General features: G+C 40.4%; 1 protein-coding gene and 1 long non-coding RNA gene across 5 annotated transcripts in view; one reads left to right on the plus strand and one right to left on the minus strand.

The window, feature by feature from the left end:
- LOC137155460 (uncharacterized) overlaps nt 1-15414 on the minus strand; it is an 82005-nt gene that overhangs the window by 49250 nt on the left and 17341 nt on the right. The gene's annotated exons all lie outside the window — the stretch shown is intronic.
- Nucleotides 1-15414, plus strand: part of LOC137155456 (kynurenine/alpha-aminoadipate aminotransferase, mitochondrial-like) — a 32276-nt gene that overhangs the window by 10372 nt on the left and 6490 nt on the right. For all 4 annotated transcript variants that reach the window (XM_067551731.1, XM_067551733.1, XM_067551734.1 and 1 more), the window contains 7 exons: nt 1578-1787; nt 2185-2250; nt 3252-3334; nt 4175-4271; nt 4992-5053; nt 6008-6072; nt 15188-15294. In XM_067551731.1, coding sequence (XP_067407832.1) covers nt 1578-1787; nt 2185-2250; nt 3252-3334; nt 4175-4271; nt 4992-5053; nt 6008-6072; nt 15188-15294 — 690 coding nt within the window. The remainder of the gene's footprint in view (nt 1-1577; nt 1788-2184; nt 2251-3251; nt 3335-4174; nt 4272-4991; nt 5054-6007; nt 6073-15187; nt 15295-15414) is intronic.

The raw sequence follows: 15414 nt of genomic DNA on the forward strand, positions 1-15414 counted from the left end.
CTTTTCCATTTGTACTTCAGTTATTTTCTAAAGAAAGGTTTGTTCTCAGGGACTGATCTAACCATTAAAATATGTTCATTTACAGCTAAGCAGAGCCTTTACACTAGATTTCGTACATCCTTTTGCTACATAGGATGATACATTGCACCTACACTCATTTCCTTAAGCATTATAAAGCTTAATATTTTCAGATTCTTAACTGTACATTTTTAGTATGTTAGAAAATGGTGCACAATATATTGCTTATTTACCACATAATTACTTTTGCTCATGATTTGTGTCAAGCTGCCTTAGGACAGTAACTGGAATTTAATCAAAAACCAAAACAGTTTGTAGTATGTAAAATGTATGTTTATTAAACAAAATCACCTTTATGTTCTGGATGCATAAGCTTCTCTTCTCAAAACGTTTCCCATTTACAGCTAAATTATAACAAGTTCAAGCCTTAACATATTTTGTATTAAATTCAGATTTCATTTTAAACATTTTATTTTTAAAAATAAATATATATTATAATTTAAAACGACATAAAAAAACCTGATTTTTTTTTTAATTTACCCTGATTGAAAGTGTGGACCCAAGTGTTTTCAGCTACCAAGAGTATTCAGCTACCAAGAGCACATAGATATGTGCACATGCAGTGTGATGCATGCCACAAATTAATCTTGGCCTTTGGAAAACGACTTTGCAACCTCTGATGTTCCTTTAATTGATGTGTGAGACTTTAAAAGCTTTCCATGATGTGTAGGGATGTGTCATGATGCACTCAAGCGATGAATGCCACTACACTGAAAGGCACGCTTCATTGCATGATAGATAGGGACCATAGGTGCCTCTAGGAAGCATATTAAGACACTGCGACGAGTGTGTTGAGGAGTTCAGTGATCCTTCTAGAGAGCCCCTGAAACTGCTAGACAGCTAATTCTTCCACACTCAGGTATACATTTATTTGACTGCCCAACAGAAACCAGCAACTTTTTCCCCAAATAAGATATCCCATGCAAAAAAAATAACCGAATGCAAAATTCAGGTTCCTACTGCAACTTCCTTGCATTACATGTGTGTGTTGCCATATTATATATGTATAAACAAGCAATGCAAACAACATATAGTAGGAACATCAATTTTGGAATTTTTCAGACTTTTATCATTTAAATTCTTGATCTTATTGATGCATTCACTTAGCTAGTTGCATGGGATATCTGTGCAATATCTTTTTTAGGGGGAAGGGTGCTGGTTCTTTTGGGCAGTTCAATAAATATATATCTGAGCGTGGGACCATTAATTGGGACTATATAGAAAATGTGGAATATGTTGTGAGAAAGGTTTTGGGACATAAACATGAGATTTCCACATTACTTATAAGTAACCACATCAGTGTTTTTTAAATCATGTTTAAGATTGTTTGAAGTCAATCTTGATCTACAATTTCCCATTTCAGATCACAATTATGGTAAAGAATTCTTAATTTTTTCGTGAAGCAAGCGCAGAAGTTCTAAGGCCTCACTGACTAAATTTCTGAACTACTGATTAGGCTACCAGATTGTGAGTCATATCTGTCTTCTTTTTATTAACAGCTTAAGCCATTGGGCTGTAATATTATCAAAGTCCCTAGTGACAAGCACGGTATTATTCCAAAAGCTCTAGAAGAAATTCTTTCCAGGTGGAGACCAGAAGATGCAAAGAAGCTGAACAACAATCTCCCCAAGTTCCTCTACACCATTCCAAATGGTAGTAATCCTGCTGGAACCTCATTGACTACTGAGCGCAAAGAGAAGATATACCAGGTATTCAGTGGGAACCTAACATCATCATAGCTTTCATAAAGAAAGAACAAGAAAAGAGACTATTTTGTTTGCTACTAAACAGTTTATAAATACAGAACCAAAATATTTTCCCATGATAAAATCATGATTCCGGGCCTACTGAAGTTATAAGAGATCCCAGCTGCACAAGTCTATTGCTGTTTCTTGTCATCCTACATGACTGTTTTCATGGCCTCGGCCTGATACTATGGACATTGATAGCCCAGCTAGCCACTCAGTCGTTGACCCTGTTGTCAGTGATCACACTACTGCCTTCTCCTTCAGTATACTAAAATATCATAACATAATAATTACAGCAAATAATGACATATTCGTTTTCAAGAACTGTTCATCTTTTTTTAATTTGGCTTCTCTTCAGCTTGCAAGATGTTATGATTTCCTTATAATAGAAGATGATCCATATTATTTTCTTCAGTTTGAAAAGGTAAATAATCCCTTGTGGTTATTTGTATTTCTGTCACACAGATTCTCTCTTTGACAAGGAGAAATACACTTTCAGCTGTCCACATTTAAATAAAAATGTTTAGATGACTAATGTACCCAACGATCAAACATCTTGCATTTTAAATATATTTTGGCAGATAGAGAATTTCTCAGGTTTGAACTGGACTATAGTAATGGTTTCCTACACAGAAAAAGGTGCAGTTCAGTGCAATAGATAAAGACATTCATTAAACGTGCACTGTCAAAGGTTATTGGCTCAAAATATGCCTTACCCTTAAACTTTCTTTAGCATGACAGGAACGTTGGGCAAATGCATGCATGGACATTTGATACAGCAACACCCAAGTGCTTGTTAATGTTAGCATATGAGTCCTTGAAATCCACTTGTCTTTATGTGGGTGCCAAAAAACTTTGCACATATGTAGGTGTTAGAACTGCTTACGTGTGCACATAAGTGTTTGCACCTGTATAGCGTAGATGTGTGTAAGCTCAGTATCCATTTGTATGCATGCAATCTCATGCTGCCATAACAAGTCTATGTTTAAGAAAGGTTCAATCCATAGCAATCACTCCAAAGGAGCACACCCTACAGTGGGAGCTCTACCACACTTTAACAACGTTCAGAATGCACCACTCCACCCACCACTGGACCCAGCCACAACTGTTGGCTAAAGCAGTGTGGAGGAGAATTGTTAACATAGATTCATCCCAGGTCCTGCCTTTATCCTGCTGCTGCCCAACCCTTATGCCATTGCTTGCACTAGCTTAATTGCTCTTCCCAATCACCTTGAACCTGCCCCTGAGCAGGGATGGACACAAGGGGAAAGAGATTGCTTCCCTTGCTCCTGGCCACAAAGCCAGTCACAACACAGTCCAGAATATTTTGTTTTCTTACTGATGAAAGTGAGTGATATTTTGTTATCACCAATTGTTCTCACAATAAAATAAGTGCCACAATAAGCTACTTTTTTATATTTAAAGACTAAGGCACCAACCTTTCTATCAATGGATGTTGATGGTCGAGTGATCAGATGTGACACTTTTTCTAAAATTATCTCTGCTGGGTAAGTCCAGTTTCAAAATACTGTAGGATATATGCCATTTCATCAAAATGTTATCATTCCCTCTATACGGCAGATTCAAAAGAGCCTCATCTCTTTTACTTCTATTGCTGCAAAAATATTTTGATATTAGAATGTCACAAGCTGGAAAGCAAACTTTGGTTATGCCATAAAGCTCAGTTGAGGACCAACAGCTCATTAGAGTGATCTTATGCGCAAAGAATAACTGTGTGGTCCCCACCCCACCTTTTTTTTTCTCCCAGCGGCTGTGCCAAAGTTTATGAAGCATTCTTGAAGGTGGAGTGTCTTCTCCGTTTGTCCTAAATATCAAAGCTGCTTTTGGCACTTTTTTCTCTCCAAATTCCTTGGGATATTAGCAGCTGTCCTTTGTTGGCTGAGCTTTGAATGGGCAGCAACGAGTACCATGTCATTGCTTTAACTCTGCGGATAAGTCTGTTGTTTTGGGAATCTTTATGGTCTCAGTTCTCAATCAGCCGCTTTTTATCATATAACCCGTGTGTGTGTTCCCCTGAGGCATTGTCCCTCGGCTTGTCAGAGTCTTAAATTCTCTCCCTCTGTGTGTGCTAATTTATTTTGTTTTGTATTTTTTTTTAATTTTGTGCTGTTTATCAAACTGAGGCAGAGCTACTTTACACAATGCACAATAGAACTGAACAATTGGATTTGGTCAAGATTCATTGATCACAAATTTAGTGATCTATCAGATTCAAGAATTTAATGAAATACACTAATCAGATACTAACAAAATGGATAATGCTGAATCATGTAGCAAACATTAGTGGACTGCACATTTTCATACTAATGCTTTTTCTTTTCCCCTAGGTTGAGATTAGGCTTTTTAACAGGCCCCAAACCTCTTACTGACAGAATTATTCTACATATGCAGATTTCAACGATGCACCCCAGCACTTTCGCACAGGCAAGTTAATTGCCATTGCACAGTTACACAATTATTTGATTAGACTGTTTTTAAATGCTTGATCCTGCTCTGCATTCAGTATGGCAGGACAAACAGCACTGACGTGTCCAAGTGAGCCTACGCTGCACGCTACTTAAGGATGCATTCATCAATGACGTGTGCATCATGCTGTGCTTGGAATCAGGAACTATGTAGTCCTGCTGTGTGTAGGCATTCAAAGTGAAGAGTGCCATACAAAGCATTGCCAAACAGAGGATTTTTTTTTTAATAAAGAGTAATGCATATAGACTCACAAGATTACCACTACTATGTATATTCTAAAGCTTGTAAATTAGGGCACAGAAAAGCTTAAGTAACTTGACCAAGGTCACATAAGACAAGTGACAGAGGGGAGATAAGAACTCAGACCACCCGACCTTCAGCCCTCTGCTTTAGCCACAGGACCCTTCTCACCATGCAACTGGTGTTATATATCATGGACCCAATTTTGCCTTCCATTACACTGGTACAATGGATGTCACTGAGGGCAGAATTTGACACTGTCATTTCATTCAGATATTAGCAGAGGAAAAGAGGACAATTTTGAATAGTGAATGGCTAAGCTCAGTACAGCTGTGGAATCCTTACAGAGATTCTCATTGAAGTTAGTGGGCTTTGCAGGACTGGCTCTATGACATTTAGGTTATGACATTAACTTGGATGTTTTCCTCTCTCTCACAGATCCTAGTATTAGAACTTCTTCGGAAATGGGGGAAGAAGGGTTTGCTGGAGCACACAGACAGGTAATAAGGTTTTGTTTCTTTTTATTTTACACCTGGGTTCTATTCCCAGCTCACTTTCCTCATCTGCAAATCGGGATAATACTCCTATTCTTGCAAAGTAGCCTGAGATCAATGAATAAAAAATGCTACATGAATGCTAAGTAGTATTATTGCTTTTAATAACAATCTATATTAACCCCCGCAAAACAACATTAAATCTCACTTTATGACTGAGTCATGAATCCACAAAAGGAAGGAAATTATGAGTTATATTTGATGAAGGCAACCAAACCACTAACCCTTTGTACCATTTTCTGATATACTGAACCTTTCAAGAGAGATTTTTTTTTTTTTTTTTTTTTTAAATAAAAAGGGTTTTCTAGTCAAAGAGGACCCTATGTTATATAGATCTGCTCCAGGGCCCACTAAAGTCAATGGTACAAACCACATGATCTTCAGTGCACATTGGATGAGGCCCTATATTGGACACGAAGACTGTTCCTTACTACAAAGTTATGCTACTACAGGTTGTATAATATATCTGCCATAGTCATTTTTTCCCCACTTTAGAAAATCCACTATTCAGAATGTCTCTATTTTTCTCATTACCTGCTCCATTTTTCATCCACTGTTTTTTCCTCTGGATTTTTACTATCTTCTCCTTGTTTTCATCTTATTTCTTAAGTATAATAGGTAACAAATAATATCCAAGTCAAACTTTCAAACCCACGATGGTTGAGAGGATTCGGAGTCAGGCATTACAAGTCCTCCAGCCTTAGTTTTCTTTGTTAGGTTATTTATTTACTTCCATTAAAAATTGAAATGCATGTAGAAAACTATATTGATAGGGAGAGGATCAAGAGTAGCCCTTAGCATTGATTTTCAGTGAAGTTATTGTTGAGTTACATACAAGATAGTATTTAATGATGACTCTCTGACTCATGTCCCCAAACTAACTTGCTTATTTGCTTCTAGATTAGCAGAGTTCTACAGGACCCAGCGAGATGCAATGCTAGCTGCTGCAGACAAGTGGTTAAAAGGTCAGTGAATGCAACACACACTCACAGGCACCTATTTAGTGGTGCTAACATATATGCAGATAGCCAGGGAACAGCACAGATTGATAGGGCAGAATGTTAATGTTCAACTTAGAGTTTGTGAACATGCCAAAGTTTCACCATTTTAATTAAAGATGCAATATTGCATTTTAGTTAAGCCAGGCAACTGTGTGCATGCACACTTTAAATTGGTTTGAATCTGGTTTACATCAGATTAGTTACCCTTGTTAAACAACTGTGAGGGTGACAGGGAGCAGCTGGTTCATAAAAAAAATATAGAGCAGAGTAAAGGTACACCCATTGATTTATATTATCTAGCCTCTGTGTTCTGCTGTTCACTGGCCCACCTTTCAATTCCTAGACCAACTCCTGTTTCTCACCTGCCCTACGTAAAGGCCATAGTGCACACTGTTATAGAAGAGCCCAGGAATTTGGCAAGGCTGTTTTAATGAAGTTTCTGAGGAATGCTTAACTCAACATGGGAGTGGGGGGAGCAGAAACAGAAGAGGGTTCAGACTCCAGATTTAGAGGGATGGCCACTTCACAAAGAAAACCCGTCTTGCACAATATGACTCTGTAAGCATTGTCACCCACTCACATGCAAAACACCTCCCTCCAAGCAGGATGAAAGGCACGGATATACTGTATACACTATTGTGATGGCCAATGACGTTCAGGGGAGAGCATGCTATGTAAAGTAAACATCCCCCCAGCTCTGCACACCACCTCCAGATGTGGAGCCCCTTTCCTGAAAAGCAAGGCTGCAGTAAGGCTTTTGTCAGAGCCTCAGGTGGGAGAAGTATACATCGTTGTTTTCTCACTGTGGCAGATATTGCAATTTGTCCGAGGACCATATTGTATTAAGTTGATGAATCACTGTGGTCCAAGGACTGTATGCAACTCCAGTGGGGAAGGTTACCACAGCTCCTCTAGGAATTCAAAGCAGTGAGAGGTTGTGGGGGGCAGGGATCCCTTCAAGTCCTCTCCAGACCCCACTTCAGATCTTTATACTGTCTTTCTTGCCTCCCCCCTCCAGCAGACACCCAAGAGGGGTCTTGAAGCAAACAAACAAAAGAAGAGTCCTCGCCCTTCTTTCTTCCCTTATGGGAGAGGGGAGTCTGTGGGAAATTGAAAAGAAGCAAGGGTGACCTGGAACTCAGGCAATCTTCCTGGGTCAGCCCTTTGGGCTTAGTCTAAATGGGGTCTAGCTCCAGTCCCCCTCAGAGGGCGTACTGCTCTGAGGCTGGGTCATACAGCTTTGTGAGCAGTGAGGCTCATCATGTTGATCTCTCAGTGAGCCTGGCTTGGCTATCTGAGGTGAAGCAGCCTTCTCCCTGTTGGCCACTCCTTCTTCTGGTTAGTTTTCCCTTTCAAGCTTCCCTCACCGCAGAACAAGCCTTGCAGATGAGCCTCATTGGTGTTGAACAAGCCCAGAGGAGCTCATTAGTCTCCTCTATGTCAGTGTGAGAGCATGCCCTGTCACAGAGGTGAGTAAGGTGAACCACTCAGGTGTAAATACATCCAGAGAAGTACCACCTCCTGTGGAAGCTTACATGTACTGTTTCAAACTGAGTTTGCCAGAGACGACAGACAAAGAAAGGTTTTTTTTAAACATAAAAAAAGATAGGTTTAAATTGGCTGAGGGCCATCTTTCTGATCCAGCAAACAGATAGGATCTTCTGTCCAAGGGCGGGCCCAGTTTCTGCATATGGTTGGAAAGAGTTTGGCCCATTAAGGCCCCATAATATTGATGAGTAACTTCTGGGCAGCTTCTAGCATGCACATATGAACTTCTGTTGCTTTGAATAGATTTTCTCTGTAATGCTTTTATCTTAAGAATAAGTGTGTTTGCTTAGAAGAGCTGCAGTCAATACACTGTTCACAGCCCTTGATGAGAAAGCAAAGCACAGGCACTGGCCATTAGACAGACTGGCTTGTTGGGGATATCACAGTATTAAATCTCTGGTCAAGAGGGAGAGAGACACTAAGTTTCTGCCCAAGAGAGGTGATGACAGGGAGTATGAAACCTTAAGAGGAAGCCTTCAAGTGGGGAATACACAGAGGGAGAATACAGTTAACCCTGAAATGGTGACTTATTATGGTGGCAACAGTAGTATCTATAACAGTGGAAATTTGCCAATAAAGTGTAAACAACAGTGGAAGCAAGTACTGTAGAAGGGAAAAGCACAAAGAAAAAGTGTTTTCAGGAAAGGAATAGTGAAAAGGGAAATGAGAAAATGAACAGCTGAAAATAAAAGTCAGCTAGTTGAGATATTCAGAGAAAGTCAGTGCATAAAGGCATTATGCTCTGAGGATAAGAAAAGGAACAATTGTCCAGGATTTCAGGGAACATTCAACCCGTTGGTAGAGAATCCAGCAGATGGGGAAAATCTTCCTTAGAGTGAATCAGGGAAGAGGCTGACAGAGGCAGCAACCATACTCCATCCACATTTCAGCATAGATCGTGAACAGATCTACAGGTAGACCAAGAGAAGCTGCAGCTACAGAGGGTCAGACTGCATCTAGACTCACCATTTCCAGTGCTTTGGGGGCTTTCCAGACTTTAATTTGTTTCTCTCTGTGCCCCATAGTAAAGGGAATTGTAGGTCCCTAAATGGCTCAGAGATAATTTCCAAAGCAAAGGTGACTTTACATAATCCCTTTGAGAGTCAGAATTTATAGCCCCATCTCTGGACTGCATCTTAGCACATTTACTCCACTGTGGAGGAATAAGTGGTCCAGAAACCATCTAGACCTCCCACTCAAGGCAAAAGGGATTCCCCTGGTGATTAAGGGCTAATGAAATGGCACACACAGACATACACACATACAGCCTGTGGGCACAGCAGCATGCCAGCATATAAACCTGGGGGGGAAAGGGACTTTTTGGGGTTAAGGGTGTAGCTGGGAGGGCTCTGGCTATTTTGGACTGACAGACAGTCCCTTGGGGACCAATACTTCCAGGGTGTAGTAAGAGGAGTCCCTCTGGCTTATAATAGAAGCAGGGCCAGCCTTAGGGAAAATGGTGCCCTGAGCAAACTTGTATTTTGGTGCCCCTGCTGCCTCCCTGAGCTCCCCCCAACATTGCCCCTGGTCCTTCCTGCCTCCTTCGGCCCCCGAGCCTCCTGCTGACTCCTCGGGATCTCCACCCTCCCCATCTCCCCTGGCCCCTGCCGCCTCCCCATCATTCCCTCCCTGATCCCTGCTGCCTCCCTGGGCTCCCCACCCATCCCCCAGACTCCTGCTGACTCCCCAGACTCTCACCCCCCATCGCACCTGGGTCCCACTGTCGTCCCCCCCCCCCCGCCCTGCCAATGCCCCAAGCTTCCTTCCATGGCCTCACTTTCCAGGCCTGCCCTGCTATTTGCTTCTTTACCACAGCGCCCCCCTGACCACAATGCCATGAACGGTCACCCACCCGTAAAGTCAGCCCTGAATAGAAGCATTAGACAACACTTAACTATAAGGGCCACTACCAGTTCCAGCTATAATAATAAAAAAAAAAAAAAAAGACCACTTGGTATAATACAGGTTTTGTTATACCTGCTATGTGACATAAAACAATTTTTAGATCTTATACTTTGCAGTAGCTTTTATATTCACTCTCTCAGCTTAGTCTCGAACGGGAAATTTTTCTGGAACTGTGAAAATTCGTGAGATAGGAGAACAATTCCCCATAATGCTCTGGTATTAGCAGCTCATTATACTAGATCCCTGGAGACTTTCACTTATGCTGTAAAATCAGACCCTATTCTAGACTTCATTCTGGGAAAATTACCAGGAAGGCTGCATAAGGTAAAAGTTAGGCCATGTTTATTGTCTAGTAATTTCAAAATCATTAGGTTGTTATGCCTGTTTGTTTAGTACCTGAGCCCCAGCAAGAGTTTAAAAAGAGACGCTAAACTGTAACTAAGAAGAACTAAAATTAAAACAGAATAAAAGCAGTCAGTTATAGACATCAACCATATAATCAAGAAGAAATTGTGGAAAGAGGTGACTACGGAAATTGCCTGGGTTGTTGCTATTTTTTAATAAGATAAGAGACAATTAATTCCCAAACACAGCATGGAAAAGATATTTTAAATTCTGACAAAGTCAAATTAGCCTAACAATTATTAAATGTATGTACAAAGCACCAGCATAGTCGTATCTGGATGCACTTTACATAATTTAGACTAGCAAAGAACCATTTCCGCAACTGGAGGATAAACTCGGTACCCCTCATACCTGTCAAGCCACCTATCCTGAAACAGGAGGATACCAGCAGGAAGACTACAAAGGTAAATTACAGTGCCTGCCATTAGTAGAAAGCTTGAACAAAGATGCCTTTTTTTTTTTTTTTTTTTTGATACTTTACAAATGTTTCCCAGTTGGGAGTCAGATGGATTTCCAATGGGTGCAAATTGCAAAGGTGGGAGTCTGCCACTAGGGTGACCAGGTAGCAAGTGTGAAAAACCAAGATGGGGGTGAGGCATACTAGGTGCCTGTATAAGACACAGCCCCAAATATCAGGACTGTCCCTATAAATTCAGGACATCTGGTCACCCTGTGCACTCTATTCCCAGCTCCTGTGATCTTCTCCTGTAGATCAAATGTTCCCACTGATGCAAAGACAAGGTTTAGAGAGAGAGAGGCAGTGCTCAATTTGTCATAAAAGAGGCGCTGGGGCTCAAGCAATTAGGTGCGGGGACTGAAGCAATTTTTCTACTTTCATAACTGATGCAGCAAGCTCAGAGGTGCCGGGGCTATGAACTGCCAAGCCAAGAGGTGCCGAGGCTCAGCCCTGGCAAGCTCTTGCACAAATTAAGCACTTGGGAGAGGTGATCTGTAAAATAACTAGGGCTTAGATCTCACACAGCTTCAGACATTGTAATAAATATCTTGTTTCACCCAGAAGTTAATTGAGAGCCAGGACAGAATTAGGATCACAGGTGTCATATGCTTTCATCAAGCTGCGACATAAGGCAAGTCATGTTCTGCACTAGCTTCATGGGGAGACCCAGAGCATGCCACAGTGAGCTAGCTACCTCGCAACAAAGGTGCAGGGATCCAAACATGAAAGGGTGAAATATTTTGCCCACCCACAATGAACACCATTGCTGCTATTGGGCAATCCAGAACCAAAGGAGAGACTAGTAGGATCCTAAAACTGTGAACTGCTATGGTAATCAGCAGATGATTCATTACATCCTGGCAATTTCTCAAAATGCTCTGCCCCTGCCAACAGAGCATCTCTTCTATCTGATCCAGGCAGAGCAGAATACCTGTGAGCCTGATCAATTTCATCATCCAGATTCACTTCTCACAACCAAACCCAAAAATTCCTACTCACCTGTATATATCTGAATCTTCTGTCATATCAGATGTATGGTGTGTACAGAGCATAATTTTCTAGTCAGTGACTTTCTGTGCAGTACAGGATTTAGACCTAAGCAAACCAGTCCTGATTAAACTGCAGATAGTGTCACTCACTATCCTTTGGGTAAAAGTTCCCTGGAACACATCTCATACCCGGCCATCTATCTGACACTTCCATTTTCAGAACTACCGTAAAAGTAAAATCAAGTGAACAAAATCTGATTGCATGCATAATCTGTATGTTTAGGATTGCATTCACAACATTAAATTAATTCTCATCTATTTGCTTGAGAGACATGTGAAGTGTATAATTATCGGAGGATGGGGTGGCGGTTGTTTTGTGTATTTACTGTCAGTGTTTGAAAGTAAGCTGCCACACAAAATGGTCAGGCAATGTTGGTCTACCTCAAGATGTTGTTTAGGATCTTGAACAATGCAGAGAAGCAAATAATGGACAAGAATTCAGGAACTGCCAGGACGTAAATCTCTTAGGGGATTATTATATTACCCAAGTGGCCAACAGTGATGTCATAGTAAGGGGTCTACTCTAGATGACCTAACCAGGCATAAAAGGTGAATGAGGCAGTTTTTTAAACTACAAAAATATCATCCAAAGCGCAGGACTTGTTGGTGAGGGGGGATTTCAACTACCCAGATGTATTGGGGAAACAATACAACAGGGCACAGATTATCCAACAAGTTCTTGGAAATCATTGGAGACAACTTTTTGTTAGAGAAGGTGGAGAAACTGACTAGACATAAAGCTGTTCTAGATTTCATACTGACAAATGAGGAGGAACTGGTTGAGAATTTGAAGCTGGATGGCAGCTTGGGTGAAAGTGATCATGAAATGACAGAGTTCATGATTCTAAGGAATGGTCGGAAGGAAAGCAGCAGAATAAACACAGTGGACTTCAAAAAGGCTGACTTTAGCAAATTCAGAGAATTGGTAGGTAAGATTGCATGGGAAGCAAGTCTAAGGGAAAAAAGAGTTCAGGAGAGTTTGCAGGTTTTTTTAAACAGACATTATTAAGGGCACAAAAGCAAACCGTCCCAATGCACAGGAGAGATAGGATGTATGGTAAGAGACCACCCTAGCTTAATCAGGAGAACTTCAATGACCTGATTCAAGGTCAAAGGTCTTCAAAAAAGAGTCATACAAAAAGTGGAAAGGTCAAATTATGAAGGATGAATATAAAAAAACACAAGCATGTAGGGGAAAATTAGAAAGGCCAAAATGTTATTAAATTAGCTAAGGACATAAAAGGTAACAGGAAAAGGTTTACAAATACATTATAAGCAAGAGGAAGATCATGGATAGGATAGGTCCATTTTTCAAGGAGGAGGAAAAGACAATAGCAGCAAAAGCAGCAATGGCCAAAGTGTTAAATGCCTTTTTTGTTTCAGTTTTCACCAAAAGGTTAGCAGTGCACAACTAACACAGGGAAAGAAGAAGTTAAGAATTGCCTAGACAAATTGTTATGTCTTTAAGTCAGCAGGGCCTAACGAAATATATCCTAGAATACTTAAGGAACTTGCTGAAGAGATCTCAGAGCCTTCAACGATTATCTTTGAGAACTCAGGAGGATGAGAAAGATCTCAGAGGACTGGGAAAGGGCAAATATAGCACCTATCTATAAAAATGGGAATAAGGACAACACAGGAAATTATAGACCAGTCAGCTTAACTTGGGTACCCAAAAAGATAATGGAGCAAATAATCGGTTTGTAAGCACCTAGAAGATAATAAGATGATAAGTAACAGTCACCATGGATTTCTGAAGAACAAATCATGTCAAACCAATCTAATATCCTTCTTTGGCAAGGTAACAAGACTTGTGGATAAGGGGGAAGCAGTAGATGTGATATATCTTGACTTTAATAATGCTTTTGATACTGACTGCACATGACCTTCTCATAAACAAACTAGGGAAAGATAGCCTAGCTGAACCTACTATAAGGTGAGTATACAACTGGTTAGATAACCGTACTCAGAAAGTAGTTATCAATGGTTCACAGTCAAGTTGGAAGGGCAAATCAAAGTTGGGTCCCACAGAGATCTGTCCTTGGCCCAGTTCTATTCTATATCTTCATAAATGGTTTGGATAATGGCACAAAGAGTACACTTATAAAGTTTCAGATAATACCAAACTAGGAGGGGTTGCAAGCATTTTGGAGGACAGGATTAGAATTTAAAATGTCTTGACAAGCTGGAGAACTGGTCTGAAATAAATAAGATGAAATTCAATAAGGACAAATGCAAAGCACTTAGGAAGGAATAATCAATTGCACAAATACAAAATAGGAAATTACTGCCTAGAAAGGAGCGCTGCAGAAAAGGATCTGGGGTTATAGTGGATCACAAATTAAATATGTGTCAACAATGTAATAGTGTTGCAAAAAAGTGAACGTAATTCTGGGATGTATTAGCAGGAGTGTTGTAAGAAAGACCAGTAGCAATTCTTCCACTCTATTCAGCACTGATAAGGCCTCAACTGGAGTACTGTGACCAGTTCCAGACATCACACTGTGGGAAAGATGTGGACAAACTGGATACAGTCCAAAGGAGAGCAATAAAAGTGATTAAAGGTCTAGAAAACATGGCTTACAAGGAAAGATTGAAAAATATGGGGTTTGTTTAGTCTGGAGAAGAAAAGAATGAGGGTGACATGATAACTGTCTTCAAGAATGTAAAAGATTGTTATAAAGAGAAGGGTGATAAATTGTTCTATTTATCCACTGAGGACAAGGCAAGAAGTAATGGGCTTAAATTGCAGCATGGGAGATTTAGGTTAGATATTAGGGAAAAACTGCCTACCTGTAAGAGTAGATAAGCACTGGAACAAATAGGTGAGTTGTGGAATCTCTGTCATGGAGGGTTTTTAAGATCATGTTAGACGAACACCTGTCAGAGATGGTCCGCATAATATGTAGTCCTGTCTCAGTGCAGGGGTCTGGACTAGCTGACCTCTCGAGGTCTCTTCTAATCCTACATTTCTATGAATCTATGTACAGTGGTGACAGGAAGATCTTATTTAACATAAGCGGATATCAGAAACTGAATGTTCTTTGCCTCATTGTTATTGAGCTTCCAGCCTACCATTGAATTAATTATACTGCAGAAAGGCAAACAACAAATGAAGCCAGGGAGACCTATGGTCAAAAGGTGGGGATTATCTACAACACACTCTCTGGGATGACTATTTCTTCTGGAGGGGCCTGTAATTCTAGACACAGTACTTATAATAGACTGTGCAAACTGCTACTATGCAGTCAGTCCAGATAACTTTGCTGCGTTTTGTAACTTGCCATTTAGTGCCAATCTGCTGACACTCTGCATCGTAGTCATGTGTCATGTGCATGTGTTTAACTAACCTTTGCTTTATTTTATGGTTTTCTATTTCTGTAAAGTTGCCAATAGACCTTACTTTACTTAAAGTAAACTGAACTGAGTATCTGACTTATCTGGAGCATTTACTGATTAGTATACTTAGAAAAATATAACTTTAACCCCAAGGAAAGCTGTGCAACAGGTAACTGCTTGAATACCTGTATAAAGGGCCAAGAAGGCTGAGATTTTCATGCAAGTCAGTACCACAAAATGACTGATGGAGTAAACTCCATACAATACTATGACTGAAATCCTCTCCCTATTGAAATCAATGGCAATATTCCCATTTTGGTGTTTTCATTACAGATGCAAGATGTACTTTTATTTAATGTCCATATTTTATCTACAGGCTTGGCTGACTGGTACGTCCCTACTGCTGGACTGTTTTTATGGATTAAGATTAAGGGAATTTCTGACACATGCCAGATGATCATGGAAAATGCTTTGGAGAGAGGGGTAGGGAAAAAACCTAATGATGGGAAACAGCTTTAAAATAATTTAAACTTTATTTGGAATGGAACCATGTCTGTTATTCCGAGTATTTGTTACTCAGCTAGTTATGATTCGTATCATGTG

This window comes from Emydura macquarii, unplaced genomic scaffold (assembly GCF_026122565.2).
Source record: "Emydura macquarii macquarii isolate MOO-44397 ecotype Brisbane River unplaced genomic scaffold, CSIRO-AGI_Emac_v2 contig_1363, whole genome shotgun sequence".
In the NCBI taxonomy this organism is placed as follows: domain Eukaryota; kingdom Metazoa; phylum Chordata; order Testudines; family Chelidae; genus Emydura; species Emydura macquarii.